Raw genomic sequence first — 17816 nt, 5'->3', positions numbered from 1 at the left:
TGATTGGACACACATACTCATTATTTACTAATATTTATCATAAATACTTAAGCTACTAACAAATCCCCCCTTCAAAAAAAAACTAATTATTGATGCCAATTTTCAGTAAGTGGTTCAGTGATTTCGCTTTTTTGACGTAATGTTAGTGCTTAAGAAATAGCGAAATAAAAGAAATGAATCTTAATTTCGAACAATTCAATCACGGGCGATACCGGGAACGTTCAAATAGTACGATACCACATTCAAATCATGTTGAAGCCATATATATTGATCAAAGCAGGTATAGTTTTGAATAGTCTTTGAATTTCTTTTCGTTCCAAAACTTTTGATAAAATTGTTATGAAGTTTGTTATTTGTAAGTTTGAGAGATGACTCGTTTGTATGACACTAGTTATGTTCAAATAAGTCGTGTAATCTTTGAGAAAATAGACTTTCGTTGTTTTAACAATTTAAAACATAACGGTTGCTTAAGTTCAATTATAAGCAAATGAAAAGGGAACTTATAGGGCAGCCAACATTTGAAACCACGTGTTCAATCATAATTCATCAGTTAACCCTTAACTAGCCCGTTCATCTTATATCAATATTGTTCAAATCGGTTGTGTAGTTTCTAAGATAATAAAGTTTCGTGATTTTCACATTTCGATGCATTACAGACGAAGTTACAGTCCGATTACAGCAAAATTCAATAGGGTGTTATGAGGCAGCTAGACCTTTCATTTGACATTAATTTTGTGGAAATCGGTTCAATCAGCATCGCTAAAACTTTGACAACCGCTAATGGCTGATTCGCCTAACTAATAAAACACCGTGTAGAATTTATTCTTCTCAAGATTATCCAGCTAACGCTGGGATGATAAATAAATAAACAAATAGGTTTTAAGTTTTTATTCACCAATCTCACAGTCTTCATTCCTCAAATCTGTTTCCCATTTCGGAAGAACATTTAATCTACGCAGTTTTAGCTGTCATCGCGTCATCTTGAAAAGGCAGCATTGCACCCGACTTCGAAAAACACTCTCCCTTCTAAGCGAAACCGTAAATTAAATAACATTTCCGTTTTGTTTCGTCGAGTCGAGGATTGCTCGGCAGGGCTTCTCGTTAGCCACGGTCTCGTAGATTTCATAATTACGACCCAGCCTGCGAACCGCATCAAGTGTAAAATTAGTGAAACATTTTTGCGGTAATAGATCCACTGGCAGGTTTTTATCGCTATCCTTTCGTGTGGAATACAAAAAAGACGGCAGAAAAAAAACACCGACACGCAAACCGACACTGCTGCTGGCTGGTTGTGAAATGTAATACAACCAACTGAATGAGTGCGAGGTGCGAACAACAGCTCCTCAACCTCAGAATTGTTCCGTAATTCTTTGCGATTTAATGAGCCTTCTTTGGTTTATTTCGACACCCACCCAGTATACTGTTGCAACTTTGTAAAGCAAAAAAAAAAACGCGACTCAAAGAGGTCACGAATGTTAATTGCAAGAACTTCAATCTATTTCATACCTACACTTGCCAAGCTATTTTGTTATTCACAGGCCATTTACAAGCTCATTTTCAACATCCAAACTTCACCTTATTACGGACGGCTTGCACCCTAATTTTAAGAAGGGTTCAAACATTGCAAAAGTTGGATAACATTGTGCGATAAACCCGATTGCCAGCTAACAGAAAATCATCATAGCGATTATCCTCCAACTGGCTTCAAGCAATCCATTAAAAAATCAGCGTAAGAAAAAAAGGAATGGGACAAAGTTACCTCACAAAGGAAAAAGGTAAATTCCGTTGCAAGATGGAAGAGTACATGACGCTTGGTGACCTCGATAAATTTAGTTTTGAATATAATATTCTTCCCTTCTGGTATGCATCTGTATTCCGGGAAGAAGACGCGATAGAGAAGCGGTGACCGGTTGGTAATACAAGAAGGAATGCAGCGGCGTGGAAAATTGAACCGAAATTCGGAAACGTTCTGCGGCTTGGGGTTCCGTCCGTTCCCCACAGAGACCGACAAAGTTTTGTACGAGGGTAGTACGGCTTTCCCACATCAAACGATGCTGGAATCGGAATGCGGCATGTAGAACGGTGTGTTTTCGCTTTATGAACTTTCAATCGTTATTAGCGTTTCGATGATTGCACAAAAAAAAATTTATAATCATTGGGTCCCAAATCCGACCGACGACGGTTCGTTTGGGTGAGCCAGTTTTGGCCTGAGGTATTGCTTGTTCTGCCAGGTGCAATAAAATTATTTGGGTTTATTGCCGAAGCTTTTAAATAGATTTATGATCGGATGATAGAGTTTCCCAGAGAGAGAGCATTCGCAGGACGTAGATGGGTGTCATTTCCACCTAGTACGCTGAAAGCAATCCTACCTAATATATTCTACTACAGTGGCCAATAGGTATCAAATAAAATCTGAATGAGTATAAATAAAAAGTCTGGTGTCAAATAAAATCTGAAGGAGTGAAAATAAAAAACTTTAAATTATTCGACTTATATTGTGATAAATATATCGAGAAGAAATTGATAAAAAAACTCAAATTATTCAAAAGTTTGATGCTCAAGTTCAGACACAAATGTTTATCTTGCAAACTAAAACTTCGGATGTAAAACCAGTCGGTTAATCCAGACAGTTATTCTATATATAGTTTAAGCATCGAAGTATAGTTAAAGGGTTAAGTTGGAGAACAATACGTATAGAATATTTTATCTTCTATTAAATAATAATCCATCGCGTTCTTGAGTTTTTATAGCAAATCGAATACAAGCTTCAGCGAGTACTGCCATCAGCAATCTAATTTAGATGACACTGCTACGATGTAATTCATAATCAACTCAAAGTGGCCAATTTAAAATCTCATTGACATGCTAAATATTTTTGATACGACATCCCTCGTATATCTCGAAATCATTTTCCTCCGTCTGTTGTCTTAAGTGATGTAGAACAAAACGGTACGGCTTTGTCAATGCAACTGGAGCAAATTCTGTACCCTCTGTGCTAATGTAACACGTGGGCTGAATAAAAGTAAAGATGCGGTACATTTTGATTTCCTTACGGTTCCCTAGGTTCATGTCAGGCAAAAGGTAGATGTGGAGGACAAAACGCAAATGGTACCTTGTAATCAGAACGTTGCGTTGCTATATAGAAAAACTTAAATTAATCCACCTAGCGGTCAGACTCAGCCTTTATCATTCCAACTTATTATTTGTAAAAATAGATTCACATGATTGCTTAAATCCAATAAAGGTATATTCCCTCTTTAGGTTCTAAAATATTGATGTTGTAATTGAAGTATAAAATATGAAATTTGACGTAATGTTAGAGCTTAAGAAATAGCGAAATAAAAGAAATGACTCTTAATTTCGAACAATTTAATCACGAGTGATACCAGGAACGTTCAAATTGTACGATACCACATTTAAATCATGTTGAGGCCATATATATTGATCAAAGCAGGTATAGTGTTGAATAGTCTTTGAATTTTTTGTCTTTCCAAAACTTTTGAACAGCATATCAAATTGTTATAAAGTTTGATATTTGTTAGTTCGAGGGATGACTCGTTTGTATGACACTAGTTATGTTCAAATAAGTCGTGTAATACTTGAGATAATAGACTTTCGTTGTTTTAACAATGCAATACATAACGGTTACATAACGGGCTTAAGTTCGATTGCAATCAAAAGAAAAGGGAACGTATAGGGCAGCCAAACTTTAAAACCACGTGTTCAATCAGTTAACCATCAACTAGCCCGTTTATCTGATATCAATATTGTTCAAGTCGGTTGTGTAGTTTCTAAGATAATGAATTTTCGTGATTTTCACATTTCGATACATTACAAACGAAGTTACAGTCTGATTACAGTCAAATTAAATGAGGTGTTATGAGGCAGCTAGACCTTTCATTTGACACTAATTTTGTGGAAATCGGTTCAACCATCTCTGAGAAAAGTGAGTGAGTCCAAGTAGTCTTCGAAATATGTTCCTTTTCATAGCTTGATTTCACATTTTTAAACATCACAGGCAAAGTGATAATCCGTTTACAATAAAAATCAATAGGGTCTTATGGGACAACTAGACCTTCCATATGACACTGATTTTATCTTTTCGGGTTTCAATTGATTTTTTTCGGTGAGATTTATTAAAACAAAACAACTAAATAGTTTACGTTTCAGCTTACTAATTTTTCAGCCATCCTCAGAACTTTAATTATACGAAAAAAAAATACAAATTAAAATAATGTCACATATACTTCGAAATATCACAAATGTTACAAGACTTACAAACTATTTTTTCGTGTGCATCACCGTGTGGATCCCTCTAACTTCTATCCATTCTCATTTTGCGCGCGTTGTCGATCAGCAGGTTGATTTTTGTTCTCGTACACCTCTCTGAGTTTTTTAACCATGCCAATGTATGTATTGGAGAACCCCAGTGCATCGCGTTGTAGATTCACTGATCTGTTCCCGCTCAGCTTAATGTGGAGAGCCTCCGCCGATATTTTGCTTTGCTCTCTGGTAATCTGCTCTAGTATTCGAGTGCGGGAGAAATCGAACTCGTGTCCGTTCTCTATTGCGTGTTGCGCTAAGCCTGTTGTAGTTGTTTGTCTCCGTACGCCATATCGATGTTGGGCGAGGCGCTTTTCCAGCGTTTGTGAAGTTTGCCCCACGTATTCCTTGTCTGGACAAGCTCCACATGGTACGCTATATACCAAGTTAGTTTTTTGCATTTTTGGTATGTTGTCTTTAAGTTTTGAGAAAACAGTGTTCTTAACTTGGTCCCGAGGTTTGTGCGACGCGATGATGTTATGTTTGCGTAGTACTTTACCCACCTTCTCGCTCAGACATGGGATATACGGTAACGATACATATTTAGTTCTCTTTCTGGTCTCCCGCCTATCTTCGAGAGTATTGTACGCTGCATGGACTCGTTGTTTGAGTATTCGCTGTAGGAAATGTGTCGGGTAGTTGTTCAGCAGTAGTATCGATTTAGCTTTTTGTATGCTTACAACTCTGCTCTCGACGTCCGTCAGTTTAATTGCTCGGTCGAAAAGTGCGATTGCAGAGTTTTTCTTGTAGGCATATGGGCTTTCCGATGTGAAGTCTAGGTACCGACCTTTTTCGTGTTTCGTAAACCACATTTTCGTTATTTTTGCTTCTGTCCTTGTTAGTGTTATGTCCAAAAACCTCAGTGAACCGGATTGTTCCTTCTCCACCGTGAATTTGAGTGACATTTCCATCGTGTTAAATTCACGTACAACGGCATCAATTTCGTCTTCTTTCCCTATCACGAAACAATCATCAACGTATCGTTTGTAAGTTGTCAACGAGATTCCCTTGTGATGTAGTTTTGCCATGCATTCTTGTTCCAGTTTTTCCATAACGATATTTGCAACTACAGGTGATAAAGGTGAGCTCATTGTGACGCCAAAACATTGGTTGTAGACCTTCTCTTCGTAGTGGAAAAACGACGCACTTAGTACCGTTTGCATCGCCTTTTTGAAGCTGTCCCATGGAACAGTTGTGTAATTACGCAACTGGTGCCATTTCTCTTCAATATATTCATATACTTTGTGCACAGGTACGTTTGTATAAAGAGAAACAACATCTAGAGAGTACATCACGCATCCCTCCGGTACTTCTATATTCGAAATTTCTTCCGCAAAATCAAAACTGTTCCGAATATGGTACTGTGTTTTCCCCACAAGGTTTTCGAGAATCCCCGCCATGTATTGGGCCATCTTATAAGTGGCAGATCCCACTGTTGATACCACTGGTCTGAGCGGACGGTTCTCTTTGTGTAGTTTCGGTAGGCCGTAGATACGTGGTGGATAGGAATGAAACGTTTTTAGTTTGTTTTTGATGTACGTCTCTATATGCCCTTCTACCCACCATTCCTCTACAATGTCGTTCAGTTTCTTTAGTGTTTTATTCGATGGGTTACTTTTCAGTAGTGTGTATGTGGCAGCATCGCTTACTAGCTCCGTCATTTTTTGTCGATATTCGTCTGTCGTCATCACCACAGTTTTGTTTCCCTTATCCGCTCTGGTTAAGCAGATCTCGGGGTGTTGTTTCAGAAAGCGTTGGCTGTGCATTATGTCCTGATGTATCCAGTTATTTTCTTTTGTGCGTGGTTGTTTCTGATAGTTGATGTAGTTTGAAACCATGGTTGAAACATCTGACCTTATGAAAATCGGTCTGATTTTATGAAAATCGGTCTAGCCATCTCTGAGAAACATGAGTGAAATTAAATAGTCTCCAGAACACGTTTCTTTCCATAACTTCTGAACCAAAAGTTCAATCTTCATAAAATTCAAAAGTTAAAGGTTTTTTAAGTAGCCCGTTCATTTGAAACCAATTTTGTTCAAATCGGTTGTGTAGTTTCTGAGTTATTAATGTTTCGTGATTTTTACATTTTGATACATAACCTCTAAACTAGAAATCCGATTACAATGAAATTCAATAGGGTCTTTTAGGGCAACTAGACCTTTCATTTGCAATTAATTTTATGAAAATCGGTCCAGCCATGCCTGAGAAAATCGAGTGAGATTAGGAGAGCGTTACACTCACACACATACAGAAAATGCTCAGCTCGTCGAATTGAATCGAGTGATATACGACATTCGGCCCATTTGAGCACTTTTATACCTTTAGTTTTAGCAGTGATTGCTATACCTTTCTAGGAAAAAGTGAAATGATAGAAATGGCGTTTGATTTCAACTCCAATCCCGAGCAAGGCCGCAAACATTGAAATAGTACAATATCAAATTTAAATTATGTTGAGGCCACATATTTTAATCGTAGCTTTAGTTTTAAACAGTCTGCGGGTTAGGTTTCTTTCTATAACTTTCAAACCCATGTTTAAACATTATGAAATTCATTGTTTAAGGCTTTAAAAGCCCAGTAATTTGAATTCAACTATGTTCATAGCTTCTGAGATATAAGAGCGATTTTCACATTCTGACGCAGCGCCAAAACTAAAAGTTTGATTACAATTAAATGCAATAGCAACCTAAGCGGCAAATAGACCCTTCATTTGAAACCAAGATAGAAAGAACCGGCCAGACCATCTCTGAGAGAAGTGAGTGCGAAAAACAGGTGCACATACACACATACACACCCACACTCACACACATATGCAAACATGCAGAAAATACTCGATTCGTCGAACTGATTCGAGTAGTATATGACATTCGGCCATTTGGATTACTTTTCTACCTTTTAATTAACCAGTGATCGTTAGGAGAAAGCCAATATGTTTACTTTCATTATGTGATTTCACATTTTTATGAACAACGGACAAAGTTACAATCCGATTACAATGAAATTCAATAGCAACCTATGGGCCAACTAGACCTTTCATTTGACACTAATTTTGTGAAAATCGGTTCAGCCATCTCTGAGAAAAATGAGTTAGTTTGAACAACCTCAGGATAACTTTTCTTTACATAACTTTTGAACCATATGTTCAATCATAACGAAATTTAAAAGTTAAGGGTTTTGAAGACAGCCCAATCATTTGCGACCAGTTTTATTGAAATCGGTTATGTGGTTTCTGAGATACTGATGTTTCGTGAATTTTACATTTTGATACATAACCTCGAAACTAAAAATCCGATTACAATGAAATTCAATAGGGTCTTATAGGGCAACTAGACCTTTCATTTGCAATTAATTTTATGAAAATCGGTCCAGCCATCTCTGAGAAAAGTGAGTGAGATAAAAAAGGTGCACATACACACACACACACACACACACACACACACACACACATACATACAGAAAATGCTCAGTTCGTCGAAAGAGGTCGAGTGGTATATGACATTTGACCATTGGGACCACTTTTATACCTTTGGTTTTTCCAGTGATTGCTATAGCTTTCTAGGAGAAAGGCAAAAAGATAACAAAGCCTTGTGTACCTCGACTTCAGAGTTTACCAGGAGAGCCTTCTAAAAAAAGTCCCCCAAGATAAGATTGTACTCGAATTTGTTGAAATATATTGCATTGACCTTTTGTATTGTCTATCTACGAAGAAAAAAGAATTAAAACCTTACTGGTATTCTATCACACAATTCATTTTTCAAAAATAAGTTATTGTTGGAAATAATAATAACTGCAAAAGTACACGTCTGTTTATTTTAGACAGTCAACGTCGAATACCGTTATCATAAAAGTATTCATTTTTTTGAGGTTATCCGCGAGTCAAGCCATTTTCCAATGTCTTTATTTGATCAGTGCTGCGAATCAACTAGACCATGTGCCATCGAACGGAGCAGGTAATAATCGGACGACGCAGTATCTTGAGAATATGTCGAGTGAGATTGAACTTCTCATTTGAGTTGAATATTGAGAATAGGTTATGTTTCCATTTAATTCTATTACTACGTATTTGGTAGTTGACTTAAATGAAAACATAACCTATTCTCAATAATCGATTTCATTCTACTAAGACGCTCAAGAAGAATTTTTTTCCCATTTGAATGTTTCTATGTAAGTTCTTACGACTTCTACAGTATGAGTCAGAGTGTTGTCATGAAATGAAATCACTTTTGCGTGCCTCTGCTCGTATTGTGGCCGATTTTTGCGCAATGCTCGGCTTCATTACACCAATTGAAGTCAGAACCGTTCCCCAGTGATAGTTTCTTTCGGTTCCAGCAGCTCATAATAAATAACCGACCTGGTCCTACTGTAACTGAACTCGTAGATCGCAGTATACTTTTGGGCGCTCACTTTTGAAATAGTTTCTGAAGCGTTTTTAAATTTAAAAATTGTTATAAATTTTTTTAAAACCATAACTTCTAAATTTGAACAAAACCTTTTGAACAAAATTACTGCGATTCAATGGTTAAATTCCTCTCAATATTGCTTCACGTTTCACTGTGCGACAGAACTCAGAAAAGTTGAGACATAACTAAAAATAAATCAGTTTTTATCAGGCTTTGTTTTGTTTATCTTCATCTTAAAGAGAAAACAGTTTTCTTCCCTATTAACAACCGTGAGCTTACATTCAATGTGCATCACACCATCTGCTGTAGAGAGAGCGCAGAGTAATAGTTTCTCTGACGAAAAAACGCTCCTAATTTGACAAAGTAAAAACCCAGTGAATCTCTTGTAAATTGCCCATCCGCGCACGCAAGAAAAGTGAAATAATTGCTCGGCGATCAACTGAGCATTGCGTTACCGTTCTCATTGCTCTGGGGTGCGGTAAAAACCGAGCCTTTGGCATCCCTACACCGAGTAACAGTGAATGACAATGAACTCATGTCCTGGGCTCAAATTAATTTGTGCGCGCTGTCAGCAGTAAGATGAAGATGTATGAAAAAAAGCGGTGATATGCTATCTCGCTTTTACATATGTTGAGATGTTAGCCCTTGAAACATGGCGTGATGCCAAAGGGGTGGTAAAAACAGTATAAAATCGAACTTTCTGCAAAATACGCACCCATGGTGAGTTGTGAATCTTCCTATAATATTAAATTCGAAAACGGCTTGGATGTGGCTTCAATGTGAACCGAAATGTTTTGATATCTGGCCAACTTCCTTTCTAGTAAAGAAGAAGCTAACGAAAACTACTCCCTCTTAAACTGAGAGAGGGAACAAATGTTTACCCCTAACACGCGATGATTAAGAGTGAAAAAGAACTCAGCGACTGAAATACTCTACGCCTAAATAGGGATAATTACTCACTCTGTGTGAGAGAAAGTCTAGTTCTGCAAGGGGTTTGACAGGTAGAGAAGGAAATTTGAGCAAAAATCAAGAGAACGGAAGAAGCCTGGTTTTCATGCCGTATTTTGTTTTGTACCTGTAGACATAAATACGAAAAATTGGCTTAAACAATGATTTTGAAACTGTGTTTGAATATTGTGAAAATAAGGATTTGCAAGGGAAATGTTTTCGTTTATTTTCCAGTAAGGCATACAAATACTTTGGAATTACTTAACCGTGATAAGCGTGATGCGATTGAAAAATTTTTAAACGATGTACGAATAATAAAGTCTAATCCTTCAAGCAAAGATAAATCCGGCCATTTTGGTTCTCTAATTATAAAATATATTAAAAAACTTGCTTCGATTTTACGCACAATTCGAATTGGCGCACATTTCAAAAACGAGAATGCACGAAAAATCGAGGTATACCTGTATCTGTTTAGAACCTTTATTTATCTTTGAAAACTTAACAATAAATCGTCACAAACTTTTAAACATCATTTGGAGAGGTTTTTTCGTTAAAAATAAAAAGTTGAAGAGGTTGTTTATTAGACACGACCGCAGAGTTAACGTAGAATACGACAGCCTGTCCTAAGTCAATGTATTTCTTGCAATAGTATTGGGAACACACTCAATGAGGTTAATCAATTTAATGGTCTCTCTGCTCCAGATGACGTTTACCTCAACAGACGGCACCAGTAACGGCAATGAACAACAGCAGAAGCTATGTGCAGCTAAGCAGTTTCACTTGCTGCCTTATCCAAAACAAGGATGAAATTGAATTGTTTTGAGGCTGTCTTTTGTACCAAGTTGCACTGTGATAGCTTAATTTAGGCAGTGGCTACGAAGAGGTTATAGACGAGGGCCAATAGTGCATTCCCGGTTAACTAGATTTAATACGAACAATTTTCTGCAGTTTGCTATAGCGTAGATAATTTTACAACTGATTGCTGCAAATAATAGGACTTGAGCGAAAAATTATGTCATTCAGGCTCACTGGCTCAAACTTTCTTCAAATAAATATTAAAATACACTCAGTTAACTTTAAGGCTTAGCTAGAAGCAAAAGAGGTTAATAATGTATGTGTATGCCATTTAATAACAACTGAATACACTGAATTCTGTTTTTACGCGACTTTTTTTACGTGATTTTATTTTACGCGATTTTTTTCACGCGATTTTCTCGAAATTACGCGATTTTTTACGCGATTTTCTAGAAAGTACGCGATGTGTGACATGAGAAATATTGTTTATGAGCCAATATGTAACACACACACAAACATACACCACATACACATACATAGACATACATACACGCACTTATCACATAGCGAAAGGTTTTGTAACGACGCGATCTTTTTTTACGCGATTTGCTCAAAATTACGCGATTTTTTTTACGCGATTTGTTCGAAATTACGCGATTTTTTTATATGCGATTCTTTTTTGCGCGCACGTATCAATCGCGTAAAAAAAGAATCTAGTGTATTGTTTTTTTTTTCAACATGGCAAATTTTTTATTTAATACTGAAGAACAAAGAATCAATATGAGGTGATTTATTTGCAATTATATATGATAATTTTAATCGCTATACTGCTAGCCACACACGCTATATAGCTAGACAAACACGCTATAGACATGCTAAAGCTAGGCACATACGCTATAGACATGCACACACGCTGTATAGCTAGCCACACACGCTATAAAGCTAGTTATGTACGAATGACCGTTTGGGCTTAAAGTACCTTTAAAAGAAATCAATCAGTCGAATCAATATAGCTATCCACACACGATATATAGCAAGCCACACTCGCTACATGACAAGCCACGCACGCTATAGACACGCACACTATATAGCTAGCCACACACGCTATAGACATGCACAGACACGCTATAGAAATGCACCGACACGCTATAGACATGCACACGCTATATAGCAAACCACGCGCGCTATATAGCAAGCCACGCACACTATATAACAAGCCAGATACGCTACATGACAAGCCACGCACGCTATAGACATGCACACGCTATATAGCTAGCCACATATGCACAGACACGCTATGACCATGCACACGTGAGCCACGCACGCTATATAGCAAGCCACGCACGCTAGCGACACACGCTACAAATATTCGTTATATTCGTGCACACACCATATATATACAGTGTCGGACATAAGGCAAGCAACTGGGTGGTTCAATAGATAACTTTTATTATTGCTAGAATCACCTTCGCAAGTATTTATTCAATCCATATGTTACTCTAACAACAAGTAATTACACACTATTTTGTAAAATCACGCTTTGATAAGTTTCTTGGGAGCACTGTTCGAAAATATTAATAAAGTGCTTAAACTCATGTGACAAAAGTTGAGCAACGGGCAAATTTGGTAAACAAAGTGGTGTTGTTGAATTTAGGAGTTTTTATTATTTGCTGAAGTATTGAGCAAAGTGATCTATAGAAATGTCACGTAACGTGTACAGTAACGACTTGAAACCAAAAATAATTTAATTCATTCAACAAGGAAGTACCCACACAAAAGTAGGTGAACTTTTTGGTATACAGAATTCAATGGTATCCCGCCTACTGAAGCGATATAAAGAAAAAGAAACGGTTGTTGCGGCTGCCCGTTCCGGTCGTCCGAGGAAAACTAGTCCACGAATGGTCCGCGTAATCAAACGTTGCTCTGAAAACGACTGTTTTACATCAGGATCCGCAATAAGGAACCATTTAGACTAGGCTCACGGCGATGTGCAGAAATAGCATAAAAGATATGCAACAAAATAATAAGAAAATCAGCAATAAATAATTGATGTCTTTTAGTTTTTATCTTTTGTCGCTTTTAAAATCATCGTATTGAAACTTCTTTTGTACTTACATAATGTTATTTTAAAGAAAATAACTACAATTTTTCGAACTAAATTTCTATTTTTAACAACGGCTTTTACCCGTTAACACACAAGTTCATTAAGCAGACAGTATGTGCAGTAGGGAAAGCGAAAAATAAGCGAACTGGAAATATGATACAGATTTGGAAAAATACACCGCATCCCGACGGGACTTGAACCCGCAATCTCCCTGTCTCCGGCATGGTGTTTTGACCGATTAAACTACGGGGGACGGTGGTACTGTTCCACAATCTATATCGTATCGTAAGTCGGGAGTGGAATGTGATACGATATAGATTGTGGAACAGTACCACCGTCCCCCGTAGTTTAGTTGGTCAAAACACCATGCCGGAGAAAGGGAGATTGCGGGTTCAAGTCCCGTCGGGATGCGATTTATTTTTCCCAATCTCCAGTTCGCTTATTTTTCGCTTTCCCTACTGCACATACTGTCTGCCTAATGAAATAACTACAACCTCTCTGAAATGATGAAAATGAAAAAAAAACATTATCTGAACCCGGAAGCAATGACCGTCGCCTAAATCTATATATTTTGAGTCTGGTTTGCATACCTCAAACTAGTTGCTTAACTTATGTCCGACACTGTACATACACGCTGTATGATGGTGGCTTCTCAAACCACCTGGCGGTACGAGTCTTATTCAGTTTCTGGCTGTATTCACCCAACGATGTCTGAATTGGATTACCGCTGATGGGGTCCAACTCAAATCGAAGGGGAACCAAACTGAAAAAGGTAGGAACTGCAGCTAACCACTACCAGCACCGCTGTTGCCCGCTGCTGCTCCACGCCACCTTTGCCCACTGCCATCGCTGCTACTGTCCGCCGCTGCTGCCCGCTGCTAGTAAACTGAGCTTGCTTGAGGAGAAACAATCTCTTATATAGCCCAACGAAAGCATTCCCGGCTGACTAGGTACTCCATTCTGTCGTCCGAGTGACCAATCAAAGGTCGATATTTACGTTTCGACAAGGTTCAACAATTTTCAATAGTACAATATTTCGAACAATCAGATGACAATTTTCTAAATTTGGACGGGTGCTTAGATGATTTTCCATTCGATTGCTGCAGAAATGACGAAAATCGGTTGGAAACTGACTGAGCTTAAAACGTTTGAAATTCGACAATTTTCGTGACGCTCTCAATGTTTTCGGTTTTCGAAATTGGATCCCTGTATTGAAGTTGGACCCCTATATATGTTGCCGTGAGACGTATTTTACGTCAAACTAATCAAGTAAAAACCCACACCCGATCTCTTCAGTTTATCGTATTTACAACTTCACAATGTAAATTAGTTTCATCTTCGAAAAAGACAGTTCACCCAGCTGCGTTCGAAACCATTAGACTTAAATAAATACGCAATGCAGTTTCAGGTTTTAGAATACACTAGCTGACCCTGCAAACTTGTCCCGTCCATTTTTTTTCATGTAAGTTATTTCAAACATTGATTGATTCAATGAGATTTGTTTATAGTCTACAAATGCATGACGAATCGGATATTGGATACGATCAAACTCAAAAGACAAATCGTTTAAAATTATTGGTTTTATCGGAATGAGAACATCTTCACCTTTTGGCTTCTGTACATCACCTCGATGCTGGAAATACCCATATTGGGTAGTATTTAATCATTTTAAGCTGTTTTCAGAAAGTCGTCATCTGGAAATTCGAAATGGTCTCCAAAATGATATTTGGGGTCGAATCCAATCTTGTGTTTATCATACCGAACTCGGAAATACTCATATTGAGTGGTTTTCGGTAATTTTTTTAATAATGGTTGCTTGCCAGACATCGGAGGTCGCCATCTTAGAATTCAAAATGGTGGATTTTTGCCTTCTGTGTATAATACGTTTACGAAAATACCCATGTTGGGTGGTACGGAAGTCGTCATTTTGGATTGCAAAATGGCTTGTGAAGTCAATTCCTGGCCTGTGGGCGTCATTCTGGATCCAAAAACATTGTTATTGGATGGTATTTGCTCATTTTCGGCGATTTTTCAAAAACCGGAAGTCGCCATCTATAAAAACAAAAAGGTGTCCGGGATCAATTCACGGTTTCTATACATCATCCCGATTACGTAAATACTCGTATTTGATGGCATTCAGTCGTTTTATGATGTTTTCAAGAAACTGGACGTCATCATTAAGGGTTACAAAATGGCATGTGATGTCAATTTTTGGCCTCTGGGCGTCATTCTGGTTTCAGATATACTCATATTGTAAGGTATTTGGTCATTTTCGTTTGAGGTCGACTTGTAGTTGCAGTGCATCATCACGATTCCAGTGACATTCGGCTGTTTTCCAGATTCCGGATATTTCCATCTTAAATTTAAAAATAACGTCTGGAATCGATAATATGCTCCTGTGCGATCATTTTAGTCTGTTTTCCGGAAAACTGAATAAATTATCTGGTTAATTTGTACTCAACATACAAATCTGTGACAACTAAACTTGTTTGTGACAGCTAAAAATTTGGAATTTTTTGAGGCTCTTACTCCACAACAAACACGCTAAGAGAGAAATCGAAGTATATATGTGAAAGCACTCTCTCTCTCTCCTCTTTATGTTAGTGTTTTGCATGCATGCCCTGTCCAGTTCTGTTCGAAATGGCGTTGAAATAAGGAACATTCCGCAAGCGCATTGTACAGTTCGCTATGAACTGCACAACAATTTTGGCTGACTTTCGAATTTCGCAGTCGCAGTTTCGAAAGCAGTCAAAGTTTCATTTTTTTGATCAACGAAAAAAATGCACGCATGAAATCGTCGATATAGAATTTTTTTCGATGCCAATTGTCTTAAGAATGCATCAAACGTCGAAATCTGATGTTATCTCGTAATTTTTGTTAAATAATCAACTTTCTGGGACTTTGAAAAATTCGAGTATGGCGCCAATATATGGGGAAAATTTGACCTTAGAATTTCCCTTCGAAGTAGTGTCTTCTGAATATTCGTTGTATCTTCCGATAATATTAGAGCGTTCGCGTGACTTTACTAACAGACTGCAAAATAATTTTGTTAGGTGGATGGATCCAAAGTGATAGATGTTTTTTTTTATAATAATATTAAGGTTTATGGAAAGTCCGTTCACTAAAGTGACAATAATTTCTATGGTCTATATATAAAGGACTGGTGAGTAATGACTGGCTTTACTTAAACTTAGAAACAAATTGTTTATAGCTTCTCGAGAGATTTTTATGAAATATTGTGACTTTATGAAAAAATAAATAATTCAAGTAATAAATAAATAAAAATGTCGCAAACAAGGAAAGCACAGCATGGGACATGTGTCGTTTTCCACTTTTTTTCTGTGTTGCGTGGAACATTCTGATTAGTCTCTTCAGAAGTGGGAAGGATCAGCTTCGTTGAGTCTCAACGTTGCATCGAATTGTCTCGTATGCGCGGTGGATCGATTGGTCGTTGTAAAACCAATTGATCTGTTTATTTTTTTTTTGTAGATTGTTTTTTTTTTATTAGAACTCGGATTGTGCTGTTTGCTCTAATAGGTGGGGCACTACAAATCTTAAAACATGCTCACGACCAGTGTCTGATCGCATCGCCTACCATGGAAAGTCCTGACCGGATGGTTACGGACATTTTATCCAATTATCTGCTGACAAGTTTTGCTAAACTTAAACATTTTTTTTTAAATTATATTGAATCATGTTGATCAGCGTATCAATAGGCCAGCGGTTCTCAACCTGGGGTATGCGTACCCCTTGTGGTACTCGAAAGCCTACAGGAGGTACGCGAAACAAAAATCAGTAATGGTGGACAAAACAAGTTTTCTTTATAATACTCAATTTACTGTTCAATCTTGCTCTTGAAACATGACTGTAGCAATCAAACAAACCATTGCTCAATTTAAAACCTTAACTAGACTACACAACATAATCTACTCTCTCCCACTTTGTGAGAATATTCCAAGCCGAGGGTACAATCAATATGAAAAACAACGCCAAGGGGTACGCGGACAAAAAAAGGTTGAGAACCGCTGCAATAGGCCATAAAAACTAAATTTTGATTGCGATTGTTTTGACATTTTTCAAATAAAATCAGGACTTTGTTTTGTTCGATTTGCATATTCAAAATTTTCCAAGTTTTTGGGCTATGAATGCTTGGAACATTGCCAGTTTTCGTACTCAGGAGGTGTCTTAGTTTATTCATTCGACAAATAAGAGATGAAAGGAGTCCGCGTCGGTAGAAGGGGAATACTGCCGCGCATAGCATGTCAGTCCCACCTGCATTTTCAGCAAGCCGAGAAAAACGCGTTTTTATGTGATTTTATAACATTGCTTCTTACGAGATGGGACAATATGTTTGAATGTTTTCCAGCAGTTATTCAGAACAAAGTGGTTTAGCTCATCCATTGTTACGAAACTATGCATTGTTAGCTACCATTTACGCGTAATAACTCAATTTTACTGAAAACGCAAATGGGACTGACTTGCTATGCGCGGCAGAATAGAGCGGTCGAACCTCATGTCCCGATAGACCGATGCGTATTGCTCATCTGAGAGTTTTCGGAGTGCGATGACTTCGCGAGGTGTACCAAGATATTTTTTCATTTTTCTGTTGTTTTATTGGAGAGTACTATTGTGAGGCGCCCTAATTCCGTGCGGCTCCTTATTCCGTGCACTTTATATTAGAATGTGAAAAAATATGTACAAATTTCGAAAAGAGCGTTTTAGATGTTTTACATCATCTTCAAACATCATTTTTGCAAAATCTATTTATATTTGATATATTTTCCACATTTTGATACGAAGTGCTCGAAATAAGGAACCCCACGAAATTAGGGCGCCTCACGGTACTAATTTTATTACAGATTAATTCAGTTATTTTCACAAATTACCATATGAAAAAAGATTAAAAAAGGGGGTACAATTGATTTGTACAATATTGCTAAGGGGTACGTGGATAAAAAAAGGTTAAGAAACGCTGCTTTAAAGAACCGCGTCTACCGAAGTGCGTTTGCTTTTTTGAAGGAATTCGGGATAAGTAACAGGCATACTTAGATGCTTTACGCGCATCATTCGCGTAGAATCGCGGTGTTTGACAAAAAAACTCATCGTTCGTTTTCGTGATGAGCGAACGTCACGCGCATCATCGTTCGATTCCATCAATTATCATGGAGATATGATAACGAAAACCTTCCTTTCCGCCGGAGTTGTAGAAATTAAGGATTAAATTTGGTCTCGGTCTGACCGTGCAACCG

The 17816-nt window shown here is 37.6% G+C and overlaps 2 protein-coding genes across 2 annotated transcripts in view; both read right to left on the bottom strand.

Annotated features, from left to right (window-relative positions):
- LOC129717529 (uncharacterized) overlaps positions 1-17816 on the bottom strand; it is a 199475-nt gene that overhangs the window by 94722 nt on the left and 86937 nt on the right. The window lies entirely within an intron of this gene.
- On the bottom strand, positions 4323-6161 carry LOC129716730 (uncharacterized). The gene has a single exon (XM_055666569.1). It carries the CDS (start codon positions 6159-6161, stop codon positions 4323-4325), a length of 1839 nt encoding a protein of 612 aa, XP_055522544.1.

This window comes from Wyeomyia smithii, chromosome 1 (assembly GCF_029784165.1).
Source record: "Wyeomyia smithii strain HCP4-BCI-WySm-NY-G18 chromosome 1, ASM2978416v1, whole genome shotgun sequence".
In the NCBI taxonomy this organism is placed as follows: domain Eukaryota; kingdom Metazoa; phylum Arthropoda; class Insecta; order Diptera; family Culicidae; genus Wyeomyia; species Wyeomyia smithii.
The sequence above is the reverse complement of the archived record's forward strand: the minus strand, read 5'-3'. Positions and strand labels throughout refer to the sequence as shown.